The sequence below is a fragment of the Phacochoerus africanus genome, chromosome 1 (assembly GCF_016906955.1).
Source record: "Phacochoerus africanus isolate WHEZ1 chromosome 1, ROS_Pafr_v1, whole genome shotgun sequence".
Taxonomy (NCBI): domain Eukaryota; kingdom Metazoa; phylum Chordata; class Mammalia; order Artiodactyla; family Suidae; genus Phacochoerus; species Phacochoerus africanus.
The window spans coordinates 176429595-176453900 of NC_062544.1; the positions used below are offsets into that span (position 1 = coordinate 176429595).

At 40.2% G+C, this 24306-nt stretch overlaps 1 protein-coding gene across 2 annotated transcripts in view; it reads left to right on the plus strand.

The window, feature by feature from the left end:
* KCNAB1 (potassium voltage-gated channel subfamily A regulatory beta subunit 1) overlaps window positions 1-24306 on the plus strand; it is a 422364-nt gene that overhangs the window by 118818 nt on the left and 279240 nt on the right. The window contains exon 1 of one of the 2 annotated variants that reach the window (XM_047785330.1): window positions 1579-2714. The exons of the other annotated variant lie outside the window; for it this stretch is intronic. Coding sequence (XP_047641286.1) covers window positions 2494-2714 — 221 coding nt within the window. The 5' untranslated portion in view covers window positions 1579-2493. Of the gene's footprint in view, window positions 1-1578; window positions 2715-24306 lie in introns of those variants that run through there. 2 annotated transcript variants of the gene reach the window in all.

Here is a 24306-nt window from a genome sequence, read left to right on the forward strand (position 1 = left end):
GATACTTGCCCCATTCGAAAGTTACTTCCCAACCACTTAACAGTAGGCAGTATGTTTATTTTTAAAGTAAGAGGTGGGGAGAGCATGGAGGGCAGAGGATGAGATTCCACAGTGTAATTTAAACCTCATCTTCAGGTTATAAAATGTTATGATTCATGTCTGGAATGGAACTACTTTTTAAAATCATATTGACACAGCAAGAGTATTCTCCTCACCCCAGGCAATCTCTGGAAAGACACTTTCTCCTCTCCAGCTAATCAATTCATGTTCCAGGCAAAGTCCTGCAGTCTGTGAGGGCTGCCTGGGCATCCATCAGCTCTTTGAGGTCCAGCCTCTGTCTAAGTCATCTTCGTATCCCAGCAACAAGCAGTCAGGTACCTAATAAGGAACCACTAGAAGTATAGGGAATGAATCAAAATGAAGAACTTTCTCCAGCCTCCTGTAATGACTCCCTGCTTAACTCTGGTGTACTTGGTGTCTGTATCACTCATTCAAACACTAATGTGTCCCTGACATTATTAATTAGGCTCTTTAAAATGGAATGTTTTATCTTTCCACCCAGTTTGCCAGTTCCTTAAGGAGAAGGACAGTGTTTCATTTCTTCCCCCATACTTCTCTCTGATGCCTACTACAGAGATGGTGCTCAAAAACATTGTTGATTTAGAGTTCCCATTGTGGCGCAGTGGAAATGAATCTGATTAGTATCGATGAGGATGTGGGTTTAATCCCTGGCTTCGATCAGTGGGATGGGGATCCAGTGTTGCCATGAACTGTGGTGTAGGTGGCAGATGTGGCTTGGATCCCACATTGCTATGGCTGTGGTGTAGGCTGGCAGCTGTGGCTCTGATTTGACCCCTAGCCTGGAAATTTCCATATGCCACTGGCGCAGCCCTAAAAAAGCAAAATAAAATAAAATAAAATTTAAAAAGTTTATTTAAACTGTTCCTTCTTTTTCTTCACAGAGTTTCTGTTGGGAATGTTTAGAGAACTTATTTTTCAGAAACCATAATTTTATTGTAAGTACATCTGTTTAAAAAAGGCCTGGCTTCCATGTGTTTCAAATGGAGGGAGAAATTATCACTGAATTGGTGCTTAGTTTGATTCAACCACGTTTATTGAGGAGATACTTTGTACCTGACACTGAACCAAGCAATGTTCCTGCCTCACAGGAACATGCAGAGATAACAGGTCTTGTTGCCCACCCTTGCCATGGGGATAATACTTGTCCTCACCAGTTGGTCATAGATGACCATTGGGTAATATACACAGCCCCTGCCACCTGGCCTGGATCTTCCCGAGTAGTGACCCGGACTTGCTGCTTACCTAGTGTAGCCCCTTTTTGGGTGGTGCCAAACTGCTGCCTCCTCCCCCAGCCTTCACTCTCCTTTGGGAATCAGAATAGATTTTGCAGCAAGTTAGGCAATTTGAGCCTGAAAAGTCTGTGTTATGTCTTTTCAGTAAACTTCAAACTTATCAGCTTAGGAAATAACTTACAAAGGAGAAATAAACTCTGGTAAGGCTAATAATAGGGATTTCAAGCTGTGTTTTAGCAAACCAGTCACAGAGTATTCATGTGTTAATTCACTGGCATGTTCCATGGTATAAGCACCCCCATCCTGTCTTCTCCTGATTCCAACTCTTGTGCTGCAGGATTATTTGGTCTGAGTCTGGGCAGAGCCCCCCTTTAAGAGCAGCCCTCCAGCTTCTGTTATAGCAGGAATCTGGTGAAAGTGATTCTTGCCTCCCCGTGGCACACAAGGGAAGGAGCTCTTTAAAGGGACCTTCCTACTCCTCTTTGCAGCTACAAATCCGTGTCGTTGGTGAAGACTTAGCGATCCAGGCTTTCGCCTGAAAATGAATGAGGAGGGGTCTTGAAGAGCCCCCATGACCTCCCAGAGTGCAGCAGGGAGGGAGCTGATAGCTGGAGTGGATGGAGACCACTGGTCTCTGGGGAGCGGCTTGCCATTAGGTGCTTCTTGGGATGCTCCGTGCACCAGTAGAACATCCTGCCTGTGGTCCAGAGAGTGCTGGCGGCTCATCTTGCAGTATGCCTGCGTGGATTTGAGCCATCGCCCAGAGGTGAACCCGCATTCAGACAAGGCTGACGGGCTCCCGGCAGGGCTGCGTACAGATAGCACGAATGCTTAGCTCCAGGCATCTGCCCAAGCCTCCTGACTACATGGATTTGGCTGTTTAATCAACCGCGATTACTGCCCGGGAAGATTTGTGAGCCTGATCCGTGCTCCAGCTGCTGTGACAACTTCAGGGCTGGCTGTTTACTTCTCTCCGTGCCTGGGACTCTGTCCTGCACCCGCGGCCGCTGCTGAGACTTTCCCAGCTCTGAAGTCGGTTGTGAGAACTCCTCTGCCAGCATTCCCAGGAAGAGGGAGCAGGAGGGGTTAAAAGACTAGCAGACCCTCCCAACCGCTCGACCTCTCGTGACTGCCTGTGTTCTGGGGTTCTAAGAGGGACCCTGTGCTGCCCAGGGAAGCAATGCAAGTCTCCATAGCCTGCACAGAGCATAATTTGAAGAGTCGGAATGGTGAGGACCGACTTCTGAGTAAGCAGAGCTCCACCGCCCCCAATGTGGTGAACGCAGCCCGGGCCAAATTCCGCACGGTCGCTATCATTGCGCGCAGCCTGGGGACCTTCACCCCTCAGCATCACATCTCTCTCAAAGAGTCCACCGCGAAGCAGACTGGCATGAAATATAGGTATGGATGGATTCCCTCTTCCCAAGATTTTCGTGTTCTATGCAGGTGCAGTGGAGACAGTTCAGCGGTTTTAAAAAGTGACTTACTCATAGGTGGGCTGCTTAATTTAGAATTCTCAGGTATCTCTAAAATAGCTCCTTAGGAAAGTGGAAAACCCAAGGTGGTTGTGTTGTGTTGTGTTGTATACATATAGGATTTAAAAGACGTGGCCCACTTTGTATATTCTAAAGTGTTATGAACACCTTAGGAGCTGTATGAATTCCAGTCTGCAGAGATAACACAGCTGCTGGAAACTGATATTGAGATCAGGGCAGCTTTTCAAGAGCAAATGTGCTTGTCCTATTTTATGGTACAGACTGTAGTTTCTGTGATTATACTATTAAAAATAGTTTCCCATCTAGTACTGTGTTCTTACCTTTTGGAAGGCCAAAGTGTCAAATGCTATGCAAGCTTTTAAGGAAGTTTTGTTGCAAAGAAGAAACACCTATAATGGTAAGTTAGTTTGAACACTGACATACTTAAATATAAGTTGCTGCTTGAAATAAAATGCAGACATTGTGAAATATGGAAAAAAAAGGTCAATTGTTGTAATGCTGCTGGTTTCCTCATAAAATTTTAAGCTCCCTCTTCCTCTTATGTTGCTTTCCAGAGTTGGAAATCTTCCTGGAAGTAGTTGATGCTCTCTTTAATAGGGAATGACTTAAATTTGATAAGTAGAAAATTTCATTATTCAATTCTGTGACTCCTATATCTTCATTGTATCTGCTTTGTGTTGTCTTCCTAACTTCATTTCTTTTAAAATTACCGTGCTTCCTTTTCTAAAAGTGTTTGCACATGTAGAGAAGAGCTTATGATACATCTTCCAGAGGCTTTGGTGATTCTAGTTTGCAGGTATGATTTTGTTCATTATTTACATTAACTATCCCTCATATTTGTTAGGAACTGGGTTTTTGGAGAGAAGGAAGATAATGCACACCTAAGACTATGTTTCCCATGTGTGGTTTCTGAAATAAGCATTCAAACCTATTTCTATAAAAGTTGTCCTTGGAAATTTTTCTTTGCAGAATTAACAGGAGAACTTTTCACTGAAAAAGGCCAAGCACAGTTGTTTTGGTATATTCTTTAGCCATTAAGAAAGCAAGCTGTGAGTGGGGTGGGAGGAACCACGAAAAATCATAGTTAAAGCTCTTCGCCCCAACTGCAGTACAACACAAGCAGCCTGACTCCAGGCAACTCCTTAAAGTGTCACCAATATGAGGACTTCTGCTTTACCTGATATTTCCGTGGTGGAGATGGGGCCCCATGACAGGTTGATAACTGGTACTGCAGTCTTTAGTGCATTGGCATTTTCTGTTGCTGCTCTGTGGCACACACCCAGCCCCTGTCCCATGGACAGGCACTGCTTTGGATGCAGTTCAGCTGCCCAGATGGAAATGGAGACGAGCTGCAGCCTTCCTGGCCTGGGCCCCTGGGAATGGGACATTCAGGGTAAAAGCCAATTGCAGAGGTGATTTTAATTATGGCCCCCAGCGACATCTTGAGCTTTCTTTTTGTAAACCAGAAGCAATAAAAAGTAACATTCTTCATTTCTTATGGCAGAGTTTCATAATTGCTTGTGGATCGGTGTATTAGAAGAGTTTGGTCTTATGAGGGCAGATAGCCATTAAGGTCTTTCTGGTAATACTTACAGCTCAGCTCGGATTGAGTGATAACTGTCTTGCTTTACCAAAAGCTCAGTGTGTAAGATATTCATTTAACCATCTTTCATTACTAGCAACTAAGGACAGCTCTTTTCTGACAAAAAGTTAGCCATCTTTGGTCTTCCATGTATTTTGAGTTATTTGTTTACTGTGACTGGACAGGTACGTTTTTTCCACGCTTGCATTGAGTTGTCTTGTCTGACAGGGAGATGGCTTTGTGTGCGTGTGTGTGTGACTTAATCTTTCTCTTTTTCAAATTTTAGTTAGGGTGACCTTTAGCAAAGAGATTAGGAGATTATGTCAAATGTACATGAAAATTTTCTTAGGCTTGGAGAAGGAGAACGATAGAAGTGGGAGGGAGAGAGATAACCTTAATGTACTTTATAAAAAATGATAGAAATATTTTTGTTAGCTATATTATTGAGTTATCTTTTTCTTAGACTTTGATGTCACTAAAATATAATGTGCATGTAGGGACTATTTATTAATGATAACAAATAGCAAAAAAATTTTTTTAAATGCCATAGAGTTGGGGGAGGTAATTGGCTTGAGGAAACAATCAGGAGAATGTCCAAAGAAACTAGAATGGAAAGTGAGTTGCTAATTGTGTTTCTAATAATAATCTCACCCTAGAAAATGATTTCCATAGGCATAACTTAACCTGGTATCTATGAACTCTTTAGAAAATAAAAAATATTTTTTTTGTGTGTTTTTTTGTGTATCCTTAGGGGTTCATAGCTTTGATCAGAATTTTTAAAGTGCATCACTCAAATATTGTTATAGAGTGAAGAAGTATTCATTTAGTTAACAAATATTTACTGAGCACCTATTCTATATCAGGAACCTCATTAGAACTGGGTACACAAAGGTGTAGAAACTGTATAAGATTTGGGGCTTCCATTCTTAGGAAAACAGACCTGGAGTAAGAAAAACAAATATTTAATAAACATCTATTGTGAGATAGTCTTATGAAGGCCATATTTTGGGGGGCGGTCATACTCATGTCTTGACCAACCTGTTTATCCATTTTGAAGTTGCCATCTTTGCTTCAGTTCTAGGGTTATGGTTGCATCTTGGAGCATGAGTCATTGTGCCCATGTCTGCCATCTGTTTGCCACCTCAGGGACTTCTTTCAGGTTCCAACTTTGCTATAGGGTACTACTTGGCCATTGAAGACCTGCTTATAACCCTGATAAATGAGTAGAATGCCTTCTACTCATTTAAAACCTTATGATTTTTAGAAACCAACTCATAGCATAGCCTATACCACCCATTAATCAGGAACTCATGAACTTGGAATTTTAAAAAGAATTGACATACACTTGTATGAAATGTGAATTCTACACTAATAAAAACCACTATTTAGCTGCTATTTCTTTCACATCAGTGTTGTGGAAGAATCCTGTATAAAATTAACTATCGTTTCAAGGCTGTGGATGAGAAAGAAATCCACTGAAACAATCTACTATTCAGATGTTACCATCAGTGCAAGAGAACAAGATTCTACCTATCATTTATCTTGGGGACTATCTTGTATGTAAATAACACAGGACTATTGTGTTTCTCAAAGTTTTTTTACTTGTGCTTTGTTAATACATGAGAGATCCTTTATTTTAGTTTTGCACGTTTTTTTCTTACAACATATTAGTTTTTTTAGGAACATTTTAATTCTTGAATAGGGATTAGAGAAAGATTTTATCAGGTTACATGTGTTTTTAATCTTAGAGTTCATCACACTGTGTTATTGTATACTCTATAACTATACATGATAGATGTATACATGATATATACATGCTAGATATCTATATAAGTGTAGATATTTACATGAACATTTCATCCTAAGAAAGCCAAATCAGAACACAAGTTAACCAGATTTATTTGGTTGTTTTTGCTTTTTTGGTTGATTGGCTGTTTTTTAAGTAACCTTTTAGAATGATCCAGCTACTAGTATTGGACATAATATCAGAGTTTTTGTCATTCAGAATTGAGCACATTTATACTGTTAAGCTACTTCCCCATTCTAAAATTTTTTATTTCCAGAACAAGATGAATATCGATGAACTCAATTTCATCAAGGAAAATTTTATCTGTAAACATATATACATATATCGAATATATGTATATTTATATGTACTTTATATATATAAAACCTTGTGTTTTATTTCATTTTATTTATTTTTTATTTTTTGGTCTTTTTGCTATTTCTTTGGGCCGCTCCCGCGGCATATGGAGGTTCCCAGGCTAGGGGTCGAATCGGAGCTGTAGCCACTGGCCTACGCCAGAGCCACAGCAACGCGGGATCTGCGCCTCATCTGCAACCTACACCACAGCTCACGGCAATGCCGGATCATTAACCCACTGAACAAGGGCAGGGACCGAACCCGCAACCTTATGGTTCCTAGTCGGATTCGTTAACCACTGCGCCACGATGGGAACTCCAACCTTGTGTTTTATAGTTGCATAAAACATGCTTTGAAATTTTTAAAATAATTATTTATAAGGAGAAAGTTGAACAATAATCTTTAAATTCCACTAAAAATTTCTCTTTTTTATAGTTTTTGGAATTAATCCACTTTATCATTTTTGTTATTAAGATTTTTATTGAAATAATTATAGATCACAGGAATTTTCCAAAAAAAAAAAGGGCATTTTTGTGTTCCCTGAATTTTGTTTTCTCCAGTGGGAACATCTTACATAACTATAGTATATAAAAACTAGTAGATTGACGTTGGTAAAATCCACAGAATTTATTCAGATTTTACCAATTATACATGTATTCATGTGTGTGTATGTTTCTATGTCTATGCAATTTTACCACATGTAGAAGTTTGTGTAACCACCACCACCACAATGAAGAATTAGAATTGTTTCCAATGTCTTGCATCATCTTCAGCATCAACAGTCTAAAGTCTTTTTCCTAGAGGTTGATAATCTCCTAAGCACTTAGCTGTTTTTCTGGGGTTTTTTCTTTCTTTCTCATCTGAGTTGTAGTTCTCTGTCTTTTCATTTTTATAGGTTTTTGGTGTGGTGACCTTTTTACAGATAATAGAGTTATAGCCTCTCTTACTTCTGGTGTCTGCCCCCCTTGTGGCTGAAGTTGGTACAGGGGGTGGGGGGCTTGCTGTAGGCGTCCTGATGGGAGGGACTGATACCTGCTCACTGGTAGGTGGGGCTGATTCTAATCCCTCTGGTGAATGGGGCTTAGTCTCTGGGTGAGATTAGAGGTGGCTGTGTGCCTGAAGGGTCTTTAGGTAGCCTGTTTACTGATGAGTGGGGCTGTGATCCCACCTGGATTGTTGTTTGCCCTGGGGCTTCTCAGTGCTGATGGGTGGGGCCAGATTTTCCCCAAATGGCCACCTCCAGAGAAAGGTACGGCTGCTGAATATTCCCAAGAGTTTTGGTTCCAATGTCCTTCCCCCACCACAAGCCACATTCACCCCTGTTTTCCCAGGATGTCCTCCAAGAACTGTAGTCAGGTTTGACCCAGATTCCTATGGAGACTTTGCTTTGCCCTGGGATCCAGTGCGTGTGAAAGTCTGTGTGCACCTTTTAAGAATGGGGTCTCCGTTTCCCCCAGTCCCGTGGAGATCCTGTGCACAAGCCCCACTGGCCTTCAATGCCAGATGCTCCAGGGGCTCCTTCTCCCAGTGCCTGGTCCCAGCACGTGAGGGTTTGATGTGGTGCTCAGAACTCTCACTCCTGTAGGTGAGTCTCTGTGAACCAGTTACTTTCCAGTCTGTGGAGCTTCCCACCCGGTAGATATGGGGTTGCTTATATCGTGTAATTGCCCTTCCTACCTCTTGATGTGGCCTCCTCTATGTCTTCTGGAGTAGGATATCTTTTTGAAAGTTTCTGGTCCATGTGAGTGGAGACTGCTCAGCCTTTAGTTGTGAATTTTGTTGTTTTTAGGAGAGAAGTTGAGCTCCAGTCCTTCTCTTCTGCCATCTTAATCCCATCTCAAGAATTAGAGTTGTTACATCACCACAAAGCTCCCTCATATTACCCCTTTATAGCCACATCCACATACTCCTCTCCGTCCCTAATCCTTAGTACCCGCAAATGTCTGATCCATCTCTATTTGTTATTTCAAGAACATGATATGAGTGGAATCATATAGTTTGTAGTATTTTGGGATTGGCTTTTTCCATTTAGCAAAACTCTCTTGAGAATCATCCAAATTGTTCTGTGTACCAATAGTTCATTTCTTCTTGCTGAGTAGTAGTACGGATATTTCGTTTTTTTTTTTTTAACCATTCATTTTACTGAAGGACAATCATGTTGTTGTCATCATTAGATAACTTCAGATTACATTATCCCCATATTCCTTCAGCGCTATTCAGTGGCTCAAGGGATAAAATCTAAACTACCTAACATGGTACCTGAGGTCCTTCATGGTCTGACTTCCATCATGCTTTCCAGTTGCCACTCTTTGTTCTTATCTGTGACCATTTGTTTTATCAGAAGTACCTACTTGGGAGAGGAATCCTTATAGTACCCTGGACCTTCTTGTTTTCTTTATGCCTCTGTGTCATTTTCCATACTGGTCCTTATACCCTGTAATTCTCCTACTTGATTTAATCATTCAGGGAAAATCCTATGTATCCTCCAAGACCCAATTCTAGCATAAGGTTACTCTGTGAAACCTTCCCTGGATCCCCCCATATAGCATTAAATACTTGTTCTTTAGTTCCTCCACTGCATCTGGTTTTTACTTCTGTTATGGAAATTATAGATTGCATAGTGTTGCTATTATCCATTTGTATATGTATCCTTCCCATTACTCCATGAACAGCTTGAGGTTTGAACTTTGCCCATCTCTGTAACCCCAAAGTCTAACCTAGCACCTGGCACTTAATAGCTTGCAAAGTGAATGACTACACATGTGGAACACTATGTCAAATTTTGAGAATACAAAGAGTGAGGGTCTTCTCTTGAGTGTTTACAGTTTAGTGTGGCTAGGTATCTACACAAAAAGGCTGCATATGTTAAGTGATACAAAGAATAATTGTTGCTATAATTGGAGGGCCATCATTCACAAGAGGCTTGTAGGAGTCAGAGAGAGGTTTCATGAGAAAGATCAGTGAAGCTTGATGTTGAGAAAGGAGATGAACAGAGAGGAAGAGAACAGACTGCAGCAGGGGGAGCAGCCTATCCCAAAGGCTGTATATGGAGTGCTGAGAAATAATGGACTAGGGCAGAGGGTTAATGCAGGGAAGTGGTAAGAGAGTATCTTATACAGGCAAAGAGGAGTTGACTATAGAACATGAGAGGTCCGGGCAACCCATTTAGACATAAGGTGAACATCAGCAATGGAGGAACCATTTTAGATTTTTGAATAAGGTATCTGGTTAAAAAGTTCTATGAAGAAGGAATTCATCTGGCAGTTCTTCTAAAAAGAAAATCTAAGAGTTGTAAGTTGAAACAAGAGAATCTATTTGAGGAGTTCCCGTCGTGGCACAGTGATTAACGAATCCAACTAGGAACCATGAAGTTGCAGGTTTGATCCCTGACCTTGCTCAGTGGGTTAAGGATCCCATGTTGGTGTGAGCTGTGGTGTAGGTTACAGATGCGGCTCGGATCCTGTGTTGCTGTGGCTCTGGTGTAGGCCGGCAGCTACAGCTCCGATTCGACCCCTAGCCTGGGAACCTCCATATGCCACTAGAGTGGCCCTAGAAAAGGCAAAAAGACAAAAAAAAAAAACAAAAACAAAAACAAACAAACAAAAAACAGAGAGAGAATCTATTTGAATTCCATAGCATTCTGTTTTCCTATAGAGAATCAAGATGCCTTAGAAAAGCCTTAGACCAGATGCCTTTCCCAGGCCCTTCCCTCCCCAGCCTCTTTATTAAAGCACACATCTCATCCACCGTTCTTTACCTCCCACGAATGGTGGGCAAAGTAATTGAAGTGAAAGATCAATCTTGTCAGCTGATTACATAAAAGGCATTGAGTGTGTGCAAATGTGTGTGTGTGCTCGAGTGCGTGTGTGTTCGAGAACCTCCGTATGGGAAAAAGTGGGAGGAAATAGGTGGGCTGAAGAGGAGGAAGGGAAGAAGTGCCAGCTCTGTGGCTGTGTTTCAAATAGAAATACTTGATTTTAGTCCAGAGAAGAGAGCAGCTTGGTTATTTTAAATGCATTTTTTTTTTTTTTGTAAAGAGTGCCCTTGTCATTTTCACTTACACCCATGGGTGTGGGCTTTCCTCTCTTCCTCAAAGCAAAATGGTGAAAGTGGGGAGGAGGAGAAGTCTTCCTGAAAATTAGTTGCTGATTCAATCTCACGGAGTTTATTCCACCTCTTCAAGGCACCAGTCAGAAGTCTGGCATCCATGGGATGGTGAGAAAATGGTAGGAGGGGAGGGAGTCTCCCGGAAGTTGTTGGGCAAACATCATTTGAGCTCTGCAGCTCTGGAAGTGTGTGTGTGCACGATGTGTGTGTGTATGCATGTGAGCACATGGAAAGAAGGAATCTATTCGAAGTGTTTCCAGAAACAGCTTGTCTTCTACTGAGATCTTCAATTGGGTTGCTACTCTTAATCCCAAATCCATTCAATGACCCTTTTTAGAAATGTACTCATTTTATAGAAATTCTTTTTAGAAAATTTTCTGCAAACATTTGCACTTGTGGTAATTTCAGAAATGTTCTGAGAGAAGGAGAAAAAAATCCTGTTACATTAAAAAGGAAAATCATATTCAGAAATTTCATTTTGAAACCTGGATTTTGTGCTCCAATTTCGTTTTTGAATTAATGGCTGTGATAGAACAGTATACTTAAGCTTTTAGTTTCCCAACTGAAAATCAGGAATAAGAATAATGCCTTGTAGCACGGTCAAGAGGATGAAATGAGATGAAGTAAAAATGTAAAAATTTTAAAAAAAATTTTAATTTTGATTTGTAAAATTCATTTCATTAAATTCACCAGTATATGAATTCATAGAACAGATGAAATTGGGTGCAGTGGATCTGATCAAAATATGTAACTCTTGGTTTCATTGGGTATTCATCAAAACTTTTTTTTAAGGAAAGAATATCACTTTATGAGATGAATTGAATTCATAAACATTGATTTATACTTTTCCTTATAAGAATTTCAAAGCCATTCTGATAGTCATCAGACAATAAAAATTATTTGATGTTACAAATTAATCATATCATAAGCCTAAAACTATTTCTATGACCAGCTTTCCATTCATTTCAGAATTAGAAAATAGAGTGATAGAGACTGAAGGATTTAAGGCAAAATTCTTGAATTTTGAGAATTTTTAGTCCTATGTAATTGCTAGAAATAAGTGAGTTAGCAGTGGATGTTAGCACTGAGGAAACATCAGATTCCATCTAGTTCAGTCACATCAGTTTATATAGAATTACCAGTTTCTTGCTCCAAGTTACTTAAGAAGCTGATGAAAAGGTCAAGGCCAAACTCAGGTCTCCTGACTCCTTATATGCTCCATTACCTTCTACACTGCAGCTTCTTGATTATGCCCCATTTTTTCTTAACACAGAAAAGAAGCACAGTGCATGAAACGATTCTAGAAGGGACAGTTCCCCTTTTGTATGTATGTACAGTCTGCAGTTCAAGCTTTTACCTCTAGAAGAAGCAAAACCCTGCTGTGCACTCAGAGAGCCAGACCAGCTTTCTTTGTCTCCTGCAGAGTCATGAGGACCCCACAGTTCCCCTGTGACAGCTCTCTACTTTGACATATTCTGAAGCTGGACATAAATTCACTTTCACATGATAGTGTTCTTGGTGTCACAGTTTCTAAATAACTAGTAGCTCAGAAAGAAATTTACATATTCATGGACACAGACGATCAGGCAGGGCTACATGTTAGCCTTGGATATGAAATGCTCCTTTGGGCATTCAGCACTAAATGTATTTAACTCTCCTCCATGGTTTGTGCGATTACTTTGAAAACTTGCTCCTGAGAGTCAGGATCAAAATACATTTAAAAACCATCCTTGCAGGTTGATTTTCAGTTACTCAGATTGGAAACCAAAACAGAAGCCCAGCAGTGATTTTTTTTTTTTCTTGGAATCGACAACCAGGGAGGACTCTGAGAGCACTTGCACAGGCCATCTGGTCCAGCCCTCATGAGAAATCTGTCCTGTTTTTCCAATTTTCACTGTGCAGCAAAAACTTGTAAAGGCCCATGAAGAAATATTGTGTAATATCTTTTCATGGCAGTCATGAAAAAAAAATTTGGCTCTTCTTTCTAAGAATTAGAATCATTCATTAAGCTCTAAAACCCTCAGAGGAAGCTATAAAGTGAAGACTTTTATAATTCTTGTCTATTGTCTGGACGCTAACAGTCAAAGTCTGGTTAAAAATGATAGAAGTTTGAGAGGCAAGAAAGCAAAGGCACAGTAGTGAGGCGAGGGGGGCACACGTGGTGTCCAGAGGCTCCCAACCTCCTGTTGACACCTGAGGAGAGTCCTTCCCATTCTGGTTCCAGCACCTGCTCACCTGGCCTGACTGTTCTACTGCTAAACCATCCAAGAGTCAATAAACACTTCACCATGAAAAAATTCCTTCTCGTGATCAACTCAGCTCCCTTCAAGCTGCACCGGAAGCTTCTTGGCCTGTCCTTGGCTGAAAGGGAAAATGAGTTAGCTGTAATTTCCTGCCTCATAAATCTTCTGGTACTTGAAAACTGTTACTACAGCTCAGCCTCCTAAGTTCCAAGATGGTTCCTCCTAGATTTCATTTTCTTATTCCCAAATTAAATTATGATTCTCATCTAAACACTCTATACAGTGACTACATATCATTTAAGTTATCCAGAGCTGGATACAATTCCAAGTACAGGTTGAGTAACAGAAACATGCTCTGTCACCTTGTCTGTATTTTATGATCATGCTTACTGTTTTAAGAGGAAAAAAAATCATTTTAATATTTTGAGCCAATCTTTGAAACAAAAGGAGGAAATGTTCTATTCTATTTATTTGAATAAAGGAGGATCAGTCTGCTGATATGTAGCACCTTTTTTTTTTTTTTAGGGCTGCACCTGAGGCATATTGAAGTCCCCAGGGTAGGGGTCGAATCAGAACTGCAGTTGCCGGCCTACACCACAGCCACAGCAATGCCAGATCTGAGCTATCTATGACCTACAGCAACACCAGATCCTTAACCCACTAACTGGGGGCAGGGATCGAACCTGCAACCTCATGGATACTAGTTGGGTTCGTTACCCCTGAGCCACAACAAGAACTCCCAGATATGTAGCAATTCTTATGAGATATCACCTCTAAATATTTTAATGTTGACAAAGTCTCTTGGGTTAAAGAAATAGAGAAGTTTAAATCTGATACATAGATTTCAGTGGTAGTTGAGTATCCAGATAGAAAAACTAATAGCTTTTAATATGATTAATTTGCCTTTTGATAAACTTACAGAGTTTTTTTTTTTTTTTAATCTAGTTGCCTTAAATATAAAGGCAACTATGCATGAGTAGTTTCATTAACAAAATAGTTTTCTGTGCTGGTGATTAACATCTTCTAAAACAGTGCCCCCGAAGGGGCTCAATTGCAGGAAATTCTAAGCACAGTGTTCTCCATGATGAGTTTGTATCTACTGGAAGGCCCATCTGCTTTGACAGAGTTCTTATGTAAGAGAAGCAAGTTTTACCCTGAAGAACATATGCCATTAAGGCACCCTCTTTTCCATTTCTTTGAAATTAATTTCCACTTTAAAGTTTGTTTTTATGTTACTGGGTTTTTGTTGTTAGTATCTTTGGCTTGAGACCACAGCAACAAGCTCATTATAAAAATCAACTGCGTAAATAACATGGCTTTAATGAATGCTATTCTCTCTCAGCTCAAGAACCAGCAAAGAATTCCTCTGAGGCATTTGATGAAAATAGACCTTTTGACTCACTCCTCCATTTTCAACCTCTATGTGAACAGGCACTTCTGCATTACAGAGTTTTTGCATTTACTGAAAATGCTCAGCAGTCTTCCAACTCCAGAGGGTTTTCATCTTGATAGAAAACGTACTTGTTCAGTTGTGATGAAAAGAAAATAAACTACTTAAGGAGACTCAAATAGAAAGTGGAAGTTGGGGAGTTCCCGTCATGGCTCAGTGGTTAACGAATCCGACTAGGAACCATGAGGTTGCGGGTTCAGTCCCTGGCCTTGCTCAGTGGGTTGAGGATCTGGAGTTTCCGTGAGCTGTGGTGTAGGTTGCAGACGTGGCTTGGATCCCGTGTTGCTGTGGCTGTGGTGTAGGCCGGTGGCTACAGCTCTGATTCAACCCCTAGCCTGGGAACCTCCATATGCTGAGGCAGCGGCCCTAGAAATTGCAAAAAGACAAAAAAAAAGAAAGTGGAAGTTGGGAAATTCATGGTCTAACATACAACTTTTCGCTAAGTAATGACTTATCTTTCATTTCCAAAGAAGAAGTTTAAGGTTTCAGTTTCACTCAAATAGAGTTCCCCAAAAGCAACATTCTGGAAATCAGGAGGCTTGGATATCTTAGTCCGTAAAAGCACAGGATCATTGTTTAACCAGAGAAGCAAGCGTGTATTTGCCTGAGGACTCCAGACTCCACCAGCTGCTTCCTGAGGGCTTCATTAGGACCTTCTGTGGTCCTGTTTCAAAATAAGAAGTAATTTCAAAGGGGACACAGCAAGTATCTTTAGGAAGCAATTCTAGGCATTTTATATTGTAGTATAAATAATAAAATTAGTAATAAAATTCCTATTGCTCCTGTAACAACATTAGTGCCTTGAAACAACACAAATGTATTCTTTCACAGTCTGGAAGCCAGAAGTCTAAAATCAAGGTGTAAGAAGGGCTGTGTTCCTTCAGGAGGCCTCAGAGTAGAAAATCATTTCCTTGCCTTTTCCAACTTCTAGAGGCCATTTGCATTTCCTAACTTGTGGCTGCTTTCTCCATCTTCAGAAGCACCTATCTCCAACTTCTGGAGAGATCTCACATCTCCTCTTTTTCACTTTGACTCTCTTTCCTCCTTCTTAAAAGGATTGCTGTGATAACATTGGGTCTAGCTGGATAATCCAGGATAATCTCTCCATCTCAGAATCTTTAACTTAATCACACCTGCAAAGGCTTCTTTACCATATAAGTTAAAATTATTCACAAGTTTCAGAAATTAGAGCGTGAGCATCTTCCAGGGGCCATTATACAGCCTACCACATGTATCATGCAAATATGCAGAGGAGGGGAGAGTAAAGGAACCCAAAGTATCAAGAATTACATCCTCATTACTTTCTCTAGAATCTAAGACTTATTCAGGTAAAGCTAGATAGAAAAAGGAATAATGAGGTCATTGAAAATACAGGGCATTGGGGATTTTCTCTGTGTAAGGCCACAGCTTAGGCTTTTAATCAGAATAAAAATTCATATGTATAGTGTGTAGCTTTAGTGTAAAGGGTTTAAAACAATTTTGTCTTGACCTTGGCAATTACCACAGCAGCTATGGCCTGAATCTTCTCTGCTTCTTAGGCCCCTTAGTGCAACACCAGCTAGAGATATCTCTTTTTGCTTTTTTTTCTTTATTCAAAGATCTAAGTATGAATTAGAAGGCTTGAAAGTGGACAGTAATAGAAAAGTCAGTGGATAGCCATAAAGATCAACTGTCATTAAAATTCCATGGCTGCAAAAATACTTATCTGTTTCCAAATAGTGTGACTATCATCAGTGAGCTATGGCATCTCACTCCTTCCAAGCATCTGGGGTTTGGGAGCTGTAGCAGTGTGTCTTTCATCCTGATGTGATGCATCTGTGAGACTCTATGCACCTCCTATAATAGAACTTAACCTTTCCATAAAACTCATACTGTCCCTGCCTCATTAATGTTGTCGTAGTGGTTGAGGAGAAGGAAAGTAGGAGTTTCTTGCAGGAATGTGAAATTCTTTTTCTGAACCCTTCTATTAAATATTATTCTCTTGAAGCCATTAAGTTGGCCAGTCATTTTATTTTAATCACCAAGATGCTTTTATTCTTTTTTAAAATTTAAGTATAGTTGATTTATAATGTTGTGTTAATTTCTGCTGTACACCAAAGTGATTCAGTTATACATATATATGCACTATTTAAAAAATATTCTTTTCCATTATAGTTTATCATAGGACATTGAAAATATTCTCTCTGCTATATGGTAGGACCTTGTTGTTTAGCCCCTCCATGTATAGTAGCTTACATCTGCTAATCCCGACCTCCTACTCCATTCTCCCCTCAACCCTGCTCCACTTGGAAACCACAAATCTATTCTCCTTGTCTGTGAGTCTCTTTCTGTTTTATAGATAGTTCATTGGCATTACTTTTTTTTGGGGGGGGCGCTTTTTAGGGCTGCATCTGTGGCACATGGAGGTTCCCAGGCTAAGGGTCAAATCGGAGCTGTAGCTGCTGGTCTTTGCCACAGCCACAGCAGTGCAGGATCTGAGCCTACATCACAACTCATGGCAATGCCGGACAAGGCCAGGGATCGAACCCATGTCCTCATGGATACTAGTTGGTTTTGTTAACCACTGAGCCATGATGGAAACTCCTGGTGTCACATTTTAGATTCTACACATAAGTGATATCAGGTGTTCTTTGTCCTTCTCTTTCTGACTTAATTTACTTACTATAATAATCTCTAGTTGACAAAGATGCTTTTGTTCTTATTCACAAAATGTGTACATATTCTGACACAAATTTTTAGATGTTTTAACTCTCATGCAATTTTCCTCTGTGAAGCTTGGTCTCACATATCAGTTGAAGTAGCTGATTGTTCCTGAGTTCTTTCCATCCCCTTCCAAAGACCCACAGCCCTCTATCACTGCCTAGAATATCAGTCTTTGAAGAATTACACTCTTGGTGCAAATCATTTAAATCCAAATACTGTCTCGTAGCCTGCAAGCAGTAAGTACCAGATTGTATCTGTTTTGAAGAGAAATATTAGTGGCTGAAGATCAAAGTGAGTTAGAAAAGATTCATTTGGAACTCAGAAATCAGGAGAATTAAAAAGACTTAAAACTTAACTTTGAGTTATAATTCCATCACTCATGATCTGTTATTGTTTTCCTGGAGGCTCTAAGGGACACAATGCTTGAGTGAGAGAGAAATATGGAAATGAGCCCTTTGGGACCTCGCTGATTTTGGAGAGCGCTGCCACCTTTAACTGTAGAGCTGGGATACAAAGCATGGGTTAGAATGCAAGGGTGGTGGAAGTAATTCTACAATAGGAATGGCTTATTGCTGTAGAATCACTCACAGGGCTAGAAAGTTCCACATGCATTTTCACCTAAGTTGCATCATCTTTATATAAACTTGACAATGTTTTTACAGCCACCAGCAAACACCAAAGTCCCTCTAATAGTACATGGAGGGCAGGAAGGGGATGACCAGACCTATTCTTGATGCCCTCCAAATTATTGCCAACAGAGTCTGTATTCTAACTCAGAGAAGACATTTCCCTGATGCAAATACAACAATGGCAAGCAGAAGAGAAAAATAAACAAGTTGAAGTCTGTATGTCTCTTCCACCAACAAACTCTGCTTGATTGCAGGTTATTGATGGCCACTAATGAAGCAAATGTGATGAGTTTAATAAGTGTATTGCAGTTTTATTTCTTAGCAGGAAAGTAATAGTATCGTGTGACAATACCATTGATCAAAGTATTTGACCTTTAACAATGATTAGTTTTAGAAATAGAGACATTCCTAAAATCTTAGTTTATAATTTTTTCTTGTTTATTATTCTTGCTAAGGGTATTAGCCTGCCATATACCTACTTTGAGATGAAAATACCTTGGGGACAGGATTTGACAAAAGACAAATACTAATTATCAAAATGTCTAAGTAACATTCTGTGCCTCTAAAATCTTTGTGTTGATTGCTTCATGTAAACATCTAAACCAAAGATTGAAAGAGCTTAATTAGTATTATTTTTATTCTTAAGCAGAACCCTGAAAATGGTTAGCAAGTAGTGTTATGCCAATTTTCAGTTACAGCAACTGAGGTACAAAAAAACAGAACCTAATGACATCTTGTACAGTCCCAAATTTCGAGCTTTCGGTTTCAACTCTAAGTTCAGACAACTTCTGGCCAACTTCTGGCCAGCCTATGTTTATGCCAGTTAGTGACTCAAGACTAAAACAAATCTAATGTTGGCAAGTGATCTTTCTGGGCAAGGCTCTATTTCCCCTTTTGGCATGTACTGTGGAATGGTCCAGGTGCACGGTGCCCTTTGTCATTACTTTGCCCAGAAAAAAACAGGGCAGAGGCAGGACTGGAGCAGAGCAGTGGTGCAGAGAATGCATCAGCTCAGGGCTGATCCAGAGTCTATAGGCTGATGGAAAGTTTAGAAGCCATTATGTTTATTTTTGGCAGCTCAAGCTATTAGAAGTCTTCCTAGAGGAGGAAAGACATCTTCAGGTTTCAGTAGGTAAATTTATTTATAGCTCCAGGAGGTAACAAATATTTTGAAGGTGAATTTTTGGCAAGTATTCATCATGCATATTTAGTCCAGCAAAGGGTGTGTGTGTATTTAGCATGCAAACACAAAACTTGTAGTAGTAATGGTAAACAGCTCTACAGAAGCATGCCCAGTAGCTCAAGGTATTGCAACATTCATTTACCCAGCTTTGTCTTTTTTTAAAATTAAAGGATAATTTACCATGTCGTGTTAGTTTTTGGTGTACAGTAAAGTGATACACACACACACACACACATATATATATATATATATATATATATATATATACACATCTCCTTTTTCATATTCTTTTCCATTATGGTTTATTACAGGATATTGAATATAGTTCCCTTTGCTATACAGTAGGACCTTGTTGTTTATCCATTCCATATATAATAGTTTGCATCAGCTAATCCCAGACTCCTGATCCATCCTACCCCCACTACTTTCTGCCCCTTGGCAACCACAGGTCTATTCTCTATGTCTATGAGTCTGTTTCTGTTTCTTAGATAAATTAATTTGTGTCAGATTCCACATGTGAGTGATGTCATATGGTATTTGTCTCTTTCTGACTTAGTATGATAGTCTGTAGTTCCATCCATGTAGCTGCAAATAGCATTATTTCATTCTTTTTATGTCTGAGTAGTATTCCATTGTGTGTGTATATATATATATATATATATATATATATATATATGGCATCTTTATCCATTCCTCTGTTGATAGACATTTAGATTGTTTCCATGTTTTGGCTATTGTAAATAGTGTTGCTAGGAACCTAGGGGTGCATGTAGCTTTTTATTTCTTTTTTTTTTTTTGTCTTTTTGCTATTTCTTTGCGCCGCTCCCACAGCATATGGAGGTTCCCAGGCTAGGGGTCAAATCAGAGCTGTAGCCACTGGCCTACGCCAGAGCCACAGCAACGCGGGATCCGAGCCGCGTCTGCAACCTACACCACAGCTCACGGCAACGCTGGGTCCTCAACACGCTGAGCAAGGGCAAGGACCGAACCCGCAACCTCATGGTTCCTAGTCAGATTCGTTAACCACTGCGCCACGACGGGAACTCCACATGTAGCTTTTTGAATATAGTTTTGTTTGGATGTTTGACCAGGAGTGGGCTTGTACTCAGCCTTATCTTTGCTAGAAATTCCTTAATTTCTCTGTGCTCCAGTATCTGTAAGATGGATCTGGTAATCTTTCATGGGGTTGCTTAGAAGATTGCATGAGATAATATATATATTAAAAAATACCAGCTGTTATAATTGTCAATAATGTTGAAAACAAGGGAATAAGAATGAATGAGCCTCTATGTGCATATGGCAATATAATTGCAATTGATCTTTCTTTAAACCTTTTTTTTTGGCTTTGGAATAGTCATATTTTAATTATCCCCAGTCCTAGCAGTGTCTCGCATTTTGTGGATGATCAGTAAAGGTTTGTTTGGATAATTTGGATTTTTAATGGGCCAGTTTTCATGAGTTTCTAAGGCTTCTGTGGGATTATATTACAATGTAACTCTCTTGGCTTCCAGCGCAGGCTTCATTCTCTCTATCAGACTTGTTCTTTTCACATTCATGATCAATCTTCTCTCCTTCGGAGGCAAGAATCCTGTCTGCTTTTATTTTATTATTATTATTATTTTTTGTCTTTTGTCTTTTGAGGGCCGCACTTGCAGCATTTGGAGGTTCCCAGGCTAGGGGTCTAATCAGAGCTATTGCCACTGGCCTATGCCAGAGCCACAGCAACACCAGATCTGAGCCCATCTTCAGCCTTTACCACAGCTCACGGCAACACCAGATCCTTAACCCACTGAGCGAGGCCAGGGATTGAACCCACAACCTCATGGTTCCTAGTTGAATTTGTTTCTGCTGCGCCATGACAGGAATGCCCCTGTCTGCTTTTGACCTCGGCTACTGAAGGGCAGCAAGGACCTATCCTTGCTGTCTCCCATTGTTTTTGTTACACATACTTATATCCAGCCTTGTACCAGAAAGGAATGTAAAAATGGCATATATTACAACATGAAAAAAGAAAACTAAAGTGACAGAATAAAGACAAGGATTAAGGATGCTTGTAGTTATTTGTCCTAAAGCATGCACTTTCCTTGAGAACATCCACTGTCCATGCACTATGTTGCTCCAAAAGAGAAAAGTACAACTGTGTGTGGGGTCCTGTGGGGAGGTATGTGAAGGAGTCTTTGTTTTTGTTGGTTTTATGCTAAAAAAGTGGGTCTGCATAAGATAGTGATTCCTGAGTTATCATTGGACCCTTTACAAAGAGAGGACAATCATAGCAAGGTGGTTTATAAAACTGTAGCCCTTATGGTAGTAAACAGTTAAGTCATAAAAAGAATACTCACATGCAAAACAGACTTTTAGGCAAATTATTTATATTGATACATATAATATTCAGTTTCACATTGGTCAGTTAAAAAAGGATAACCGTTCCCAAACTCCTACAGTGACTTATATTTTGAAGACATTATGATACACAGATGGAGCTGGCTCAGTCTTCTCATGGTACATCCAGTCACTCTGACCTTTTCTCAAGGGCTAAAGCAGCCTGAGGGTCCAAATTCCCAAAGGGTCCAGGAAGCAGAGCCTCTTGAAACCCCAAGTTCAGGTCCATTCACTCCAACCCACAGTGACCTACAACATTTTCTTCTTAGGTACGGAAACAGAAGGGATCTTCTGGTTTGGTTGCAGTGGGGGCTTTTAATATCCCCTGAAAGATGTTAACATATGTAGCTTCTTCCTGTATTTTTCCACTTTTCTTCAAGTTGCTTATGCTTTGTTATTTGTGAAAGTGTGTTTTTTGTTTTCCCCAAATATAAGCCTGTTGAAGAGAGTCAGATTTGACAGCAAAGGCATTTTCCAGACTAAGCTGAGATTTTCCTGGATGGCAGGTTCAGTGACTCCATGAGTTTTGCTTCCTCAGAACATCCAAAGAACATGATAAGATGTCAGAGAAAATGACCTGTAGTATCAGAGACTGGATCCCCAGCCAGGAGTTCAGCTTCTTCCAAGATATATGAAGCAACATGTGTGGCTTGAAAATAGCAGAATCAAGAACCATGTGGTTTGGGCCAAAGTCTGTCTCTGGGGTAACAGAGGACAGATGACCAATGATTGGAGGGATTCCCGGATGCCTTGGAAGGATAAAACCCTGGGACCTTGGCCCAATCCCAGCATCACAGAGGAAGCAAGGAGAGAGCCAGTACTGTCTTAAATTTCCTATCAGCTTGGCAAGAGGGGGTCCCTGAGTTGAAATTAAGTAAACTTACAGAAAAATTTTAATGTGCTGTATTTCTCACATACCAAAGTTTGTTGCATGAGATTCTTATCTTGTTTGTGTGCAGTTTGGAAAGTGGACAGTTTGGACAGGAAGGACAATCCAGACATCCTTTTGAGATGGGAAACCAGCCAACCAAAGTTAAGAGGGATGAAAAAGAGGACAAATGCTTCCTGCTACAGAGACATTAGTGTTAAGGCTTTGCCGTGTAAAGACTACAGTGTCCCCAGTACCCAAGGGGAATTGGTTCCAGGATCCCCATGGATACCAAAATCCCAGGATGCTCAAGTCCCTTATGTAAAATGGCCTAGTGCATATGTGCATATAACCTATGCACATCCTCCCATATACTTTAATCATCTCTAGATCACATGTAGTGTATAATACAATGTAAATGCCATGTAAATAGTTGCCAGCATATGGCAAATTTAAGTTAAGCTTTTTGGAATTTTCTGAAGTTTTTTTTTTTTTTGACTATTTTTTTGATCTGAAATTGGTTGAATCTGCAGGTATGGAACCTGCAGATACAAAGGGCCAGTTGTACATGGATTTGTCTTAAGAGTGGCAAAATTATTTTGTGCAAATAGGGAACTTTTTCTCTTTGAAAGTGTTTAATTTCTTTTTGTTCTACCTCCTTAAGAATAGAAATTTTTTAATAGTTAGATAAATTAAAAATTTCCTTTTACCAACACGCTTATTTCTCAAAGGAATGACTAAATGGCCTTCATTTTGGTTTAGGACAAGAGAGAGAATTTTATTAAATTTAAAGCTGAGTTTGGTAGTGCAGAGCCTAGTAGACTGAGAAAATTAAGGGTTCTGAAGCTGTGCTGGAGCTGTTACCACCACTCTGAGAGAAGAGTGACAGATCACATTATTATAAATACTGTGTGGTGTTCTAATCATGATGTAGCAGAATTACAAGACAGATATGTCTCACTATTAAACTGTTGGCATTAAAGTTTTTCTCATATGTAATTGTGATTATCCAGAAAGGAGTATGGATTACACAGAATAAATAGTTCCTAGAAGAGCCCATTTATATGGATCCTTAACTAATAAGGCTGATAGGATTTTAAAGAAATGGATTTATTCAACAAACACTGAGTACTTGCTCTGTGCCAGGTACTGCTCTGGGTATTGAGGATCAGGCGATGAGAAAAATGGAGTCTTTGCCTTTAAAAAGCTTATATTTTAGAACAGGGAGGAAAGAGAAACAAACAAATATACATTTAGCATATCAGGATATGAGATCTGCTATGAAGATAAGTGAGGCAAGGGGTGGAGAGTCCTGGATGGTGCTGTTTAAAGAGGGTGGACAGGGATGTTTTTTGATAACTTTTGATCCTATACTGGAGGAAGAGGTGAGAAGGAGCCTTTTGAGTAACTGGGGGAAGATCAATTCAGATAGAGGAAACAGCAAGTGTAAAGGCCCTGAGTTGGCTTGCTTCATCTGGGAACAGTTGAGTCAAGTGAGGTTGGAATGGACCAGGAGGGAGAAAGGCAGCCAGGAGCCAGACTGGGAGGGACTTGTGAACCATGTTGAGGACCTTGGATTTATTCTGAGTGAGATGGAGCCATCACAAGATTTTGAGCAGCAGAGTGACAAATCTAATGTAGGCGTTTTAAGGATTGTTTAGGGGAGCATTGGGTCGGTCCATTTGATTCAGTTCTCAACTCTGGGTCCATCCTGAGGTTTCCATGGCTTCAGAAGCACTTATGAGCCATGGATAGGTGAGTAAAGATTGTCTCAGGCCATTACCCTCCCCTTCTCTCACTCAGGATCTCAAGGATGTGTCCTGGGACTCTATTCCTGCCACTTTGCTGTCATCACTGGTTCTGAGACCTCTCTCCAGACTCAAGATCCTGAATCCAGAATACAGGTTATATGGAGGTGTCCCAATTTCTGTCTACCAATAAATTGACTATAGAAAATATTACAGATACAGGGATTTCCCCATGTGCGAATGCTTGGAAGTGAGACTAGGTGGCAGTCATGGTTCTCCATTACTTCTTATGGAGTCAGAGAGCCAGGATGCAGGGATCAGGTTTGAAATGGCAGGCTGAGGAATCATGACTCTATTTTGAGGGTACTGGGAGCCTTGGAAGATTTGATGTAGAAGAGGGGAGTGCTCTGAATCAGGTCTTAATAGACTTTCTGTGGCCCTAGAGCAGAGAACAGAGAGTAG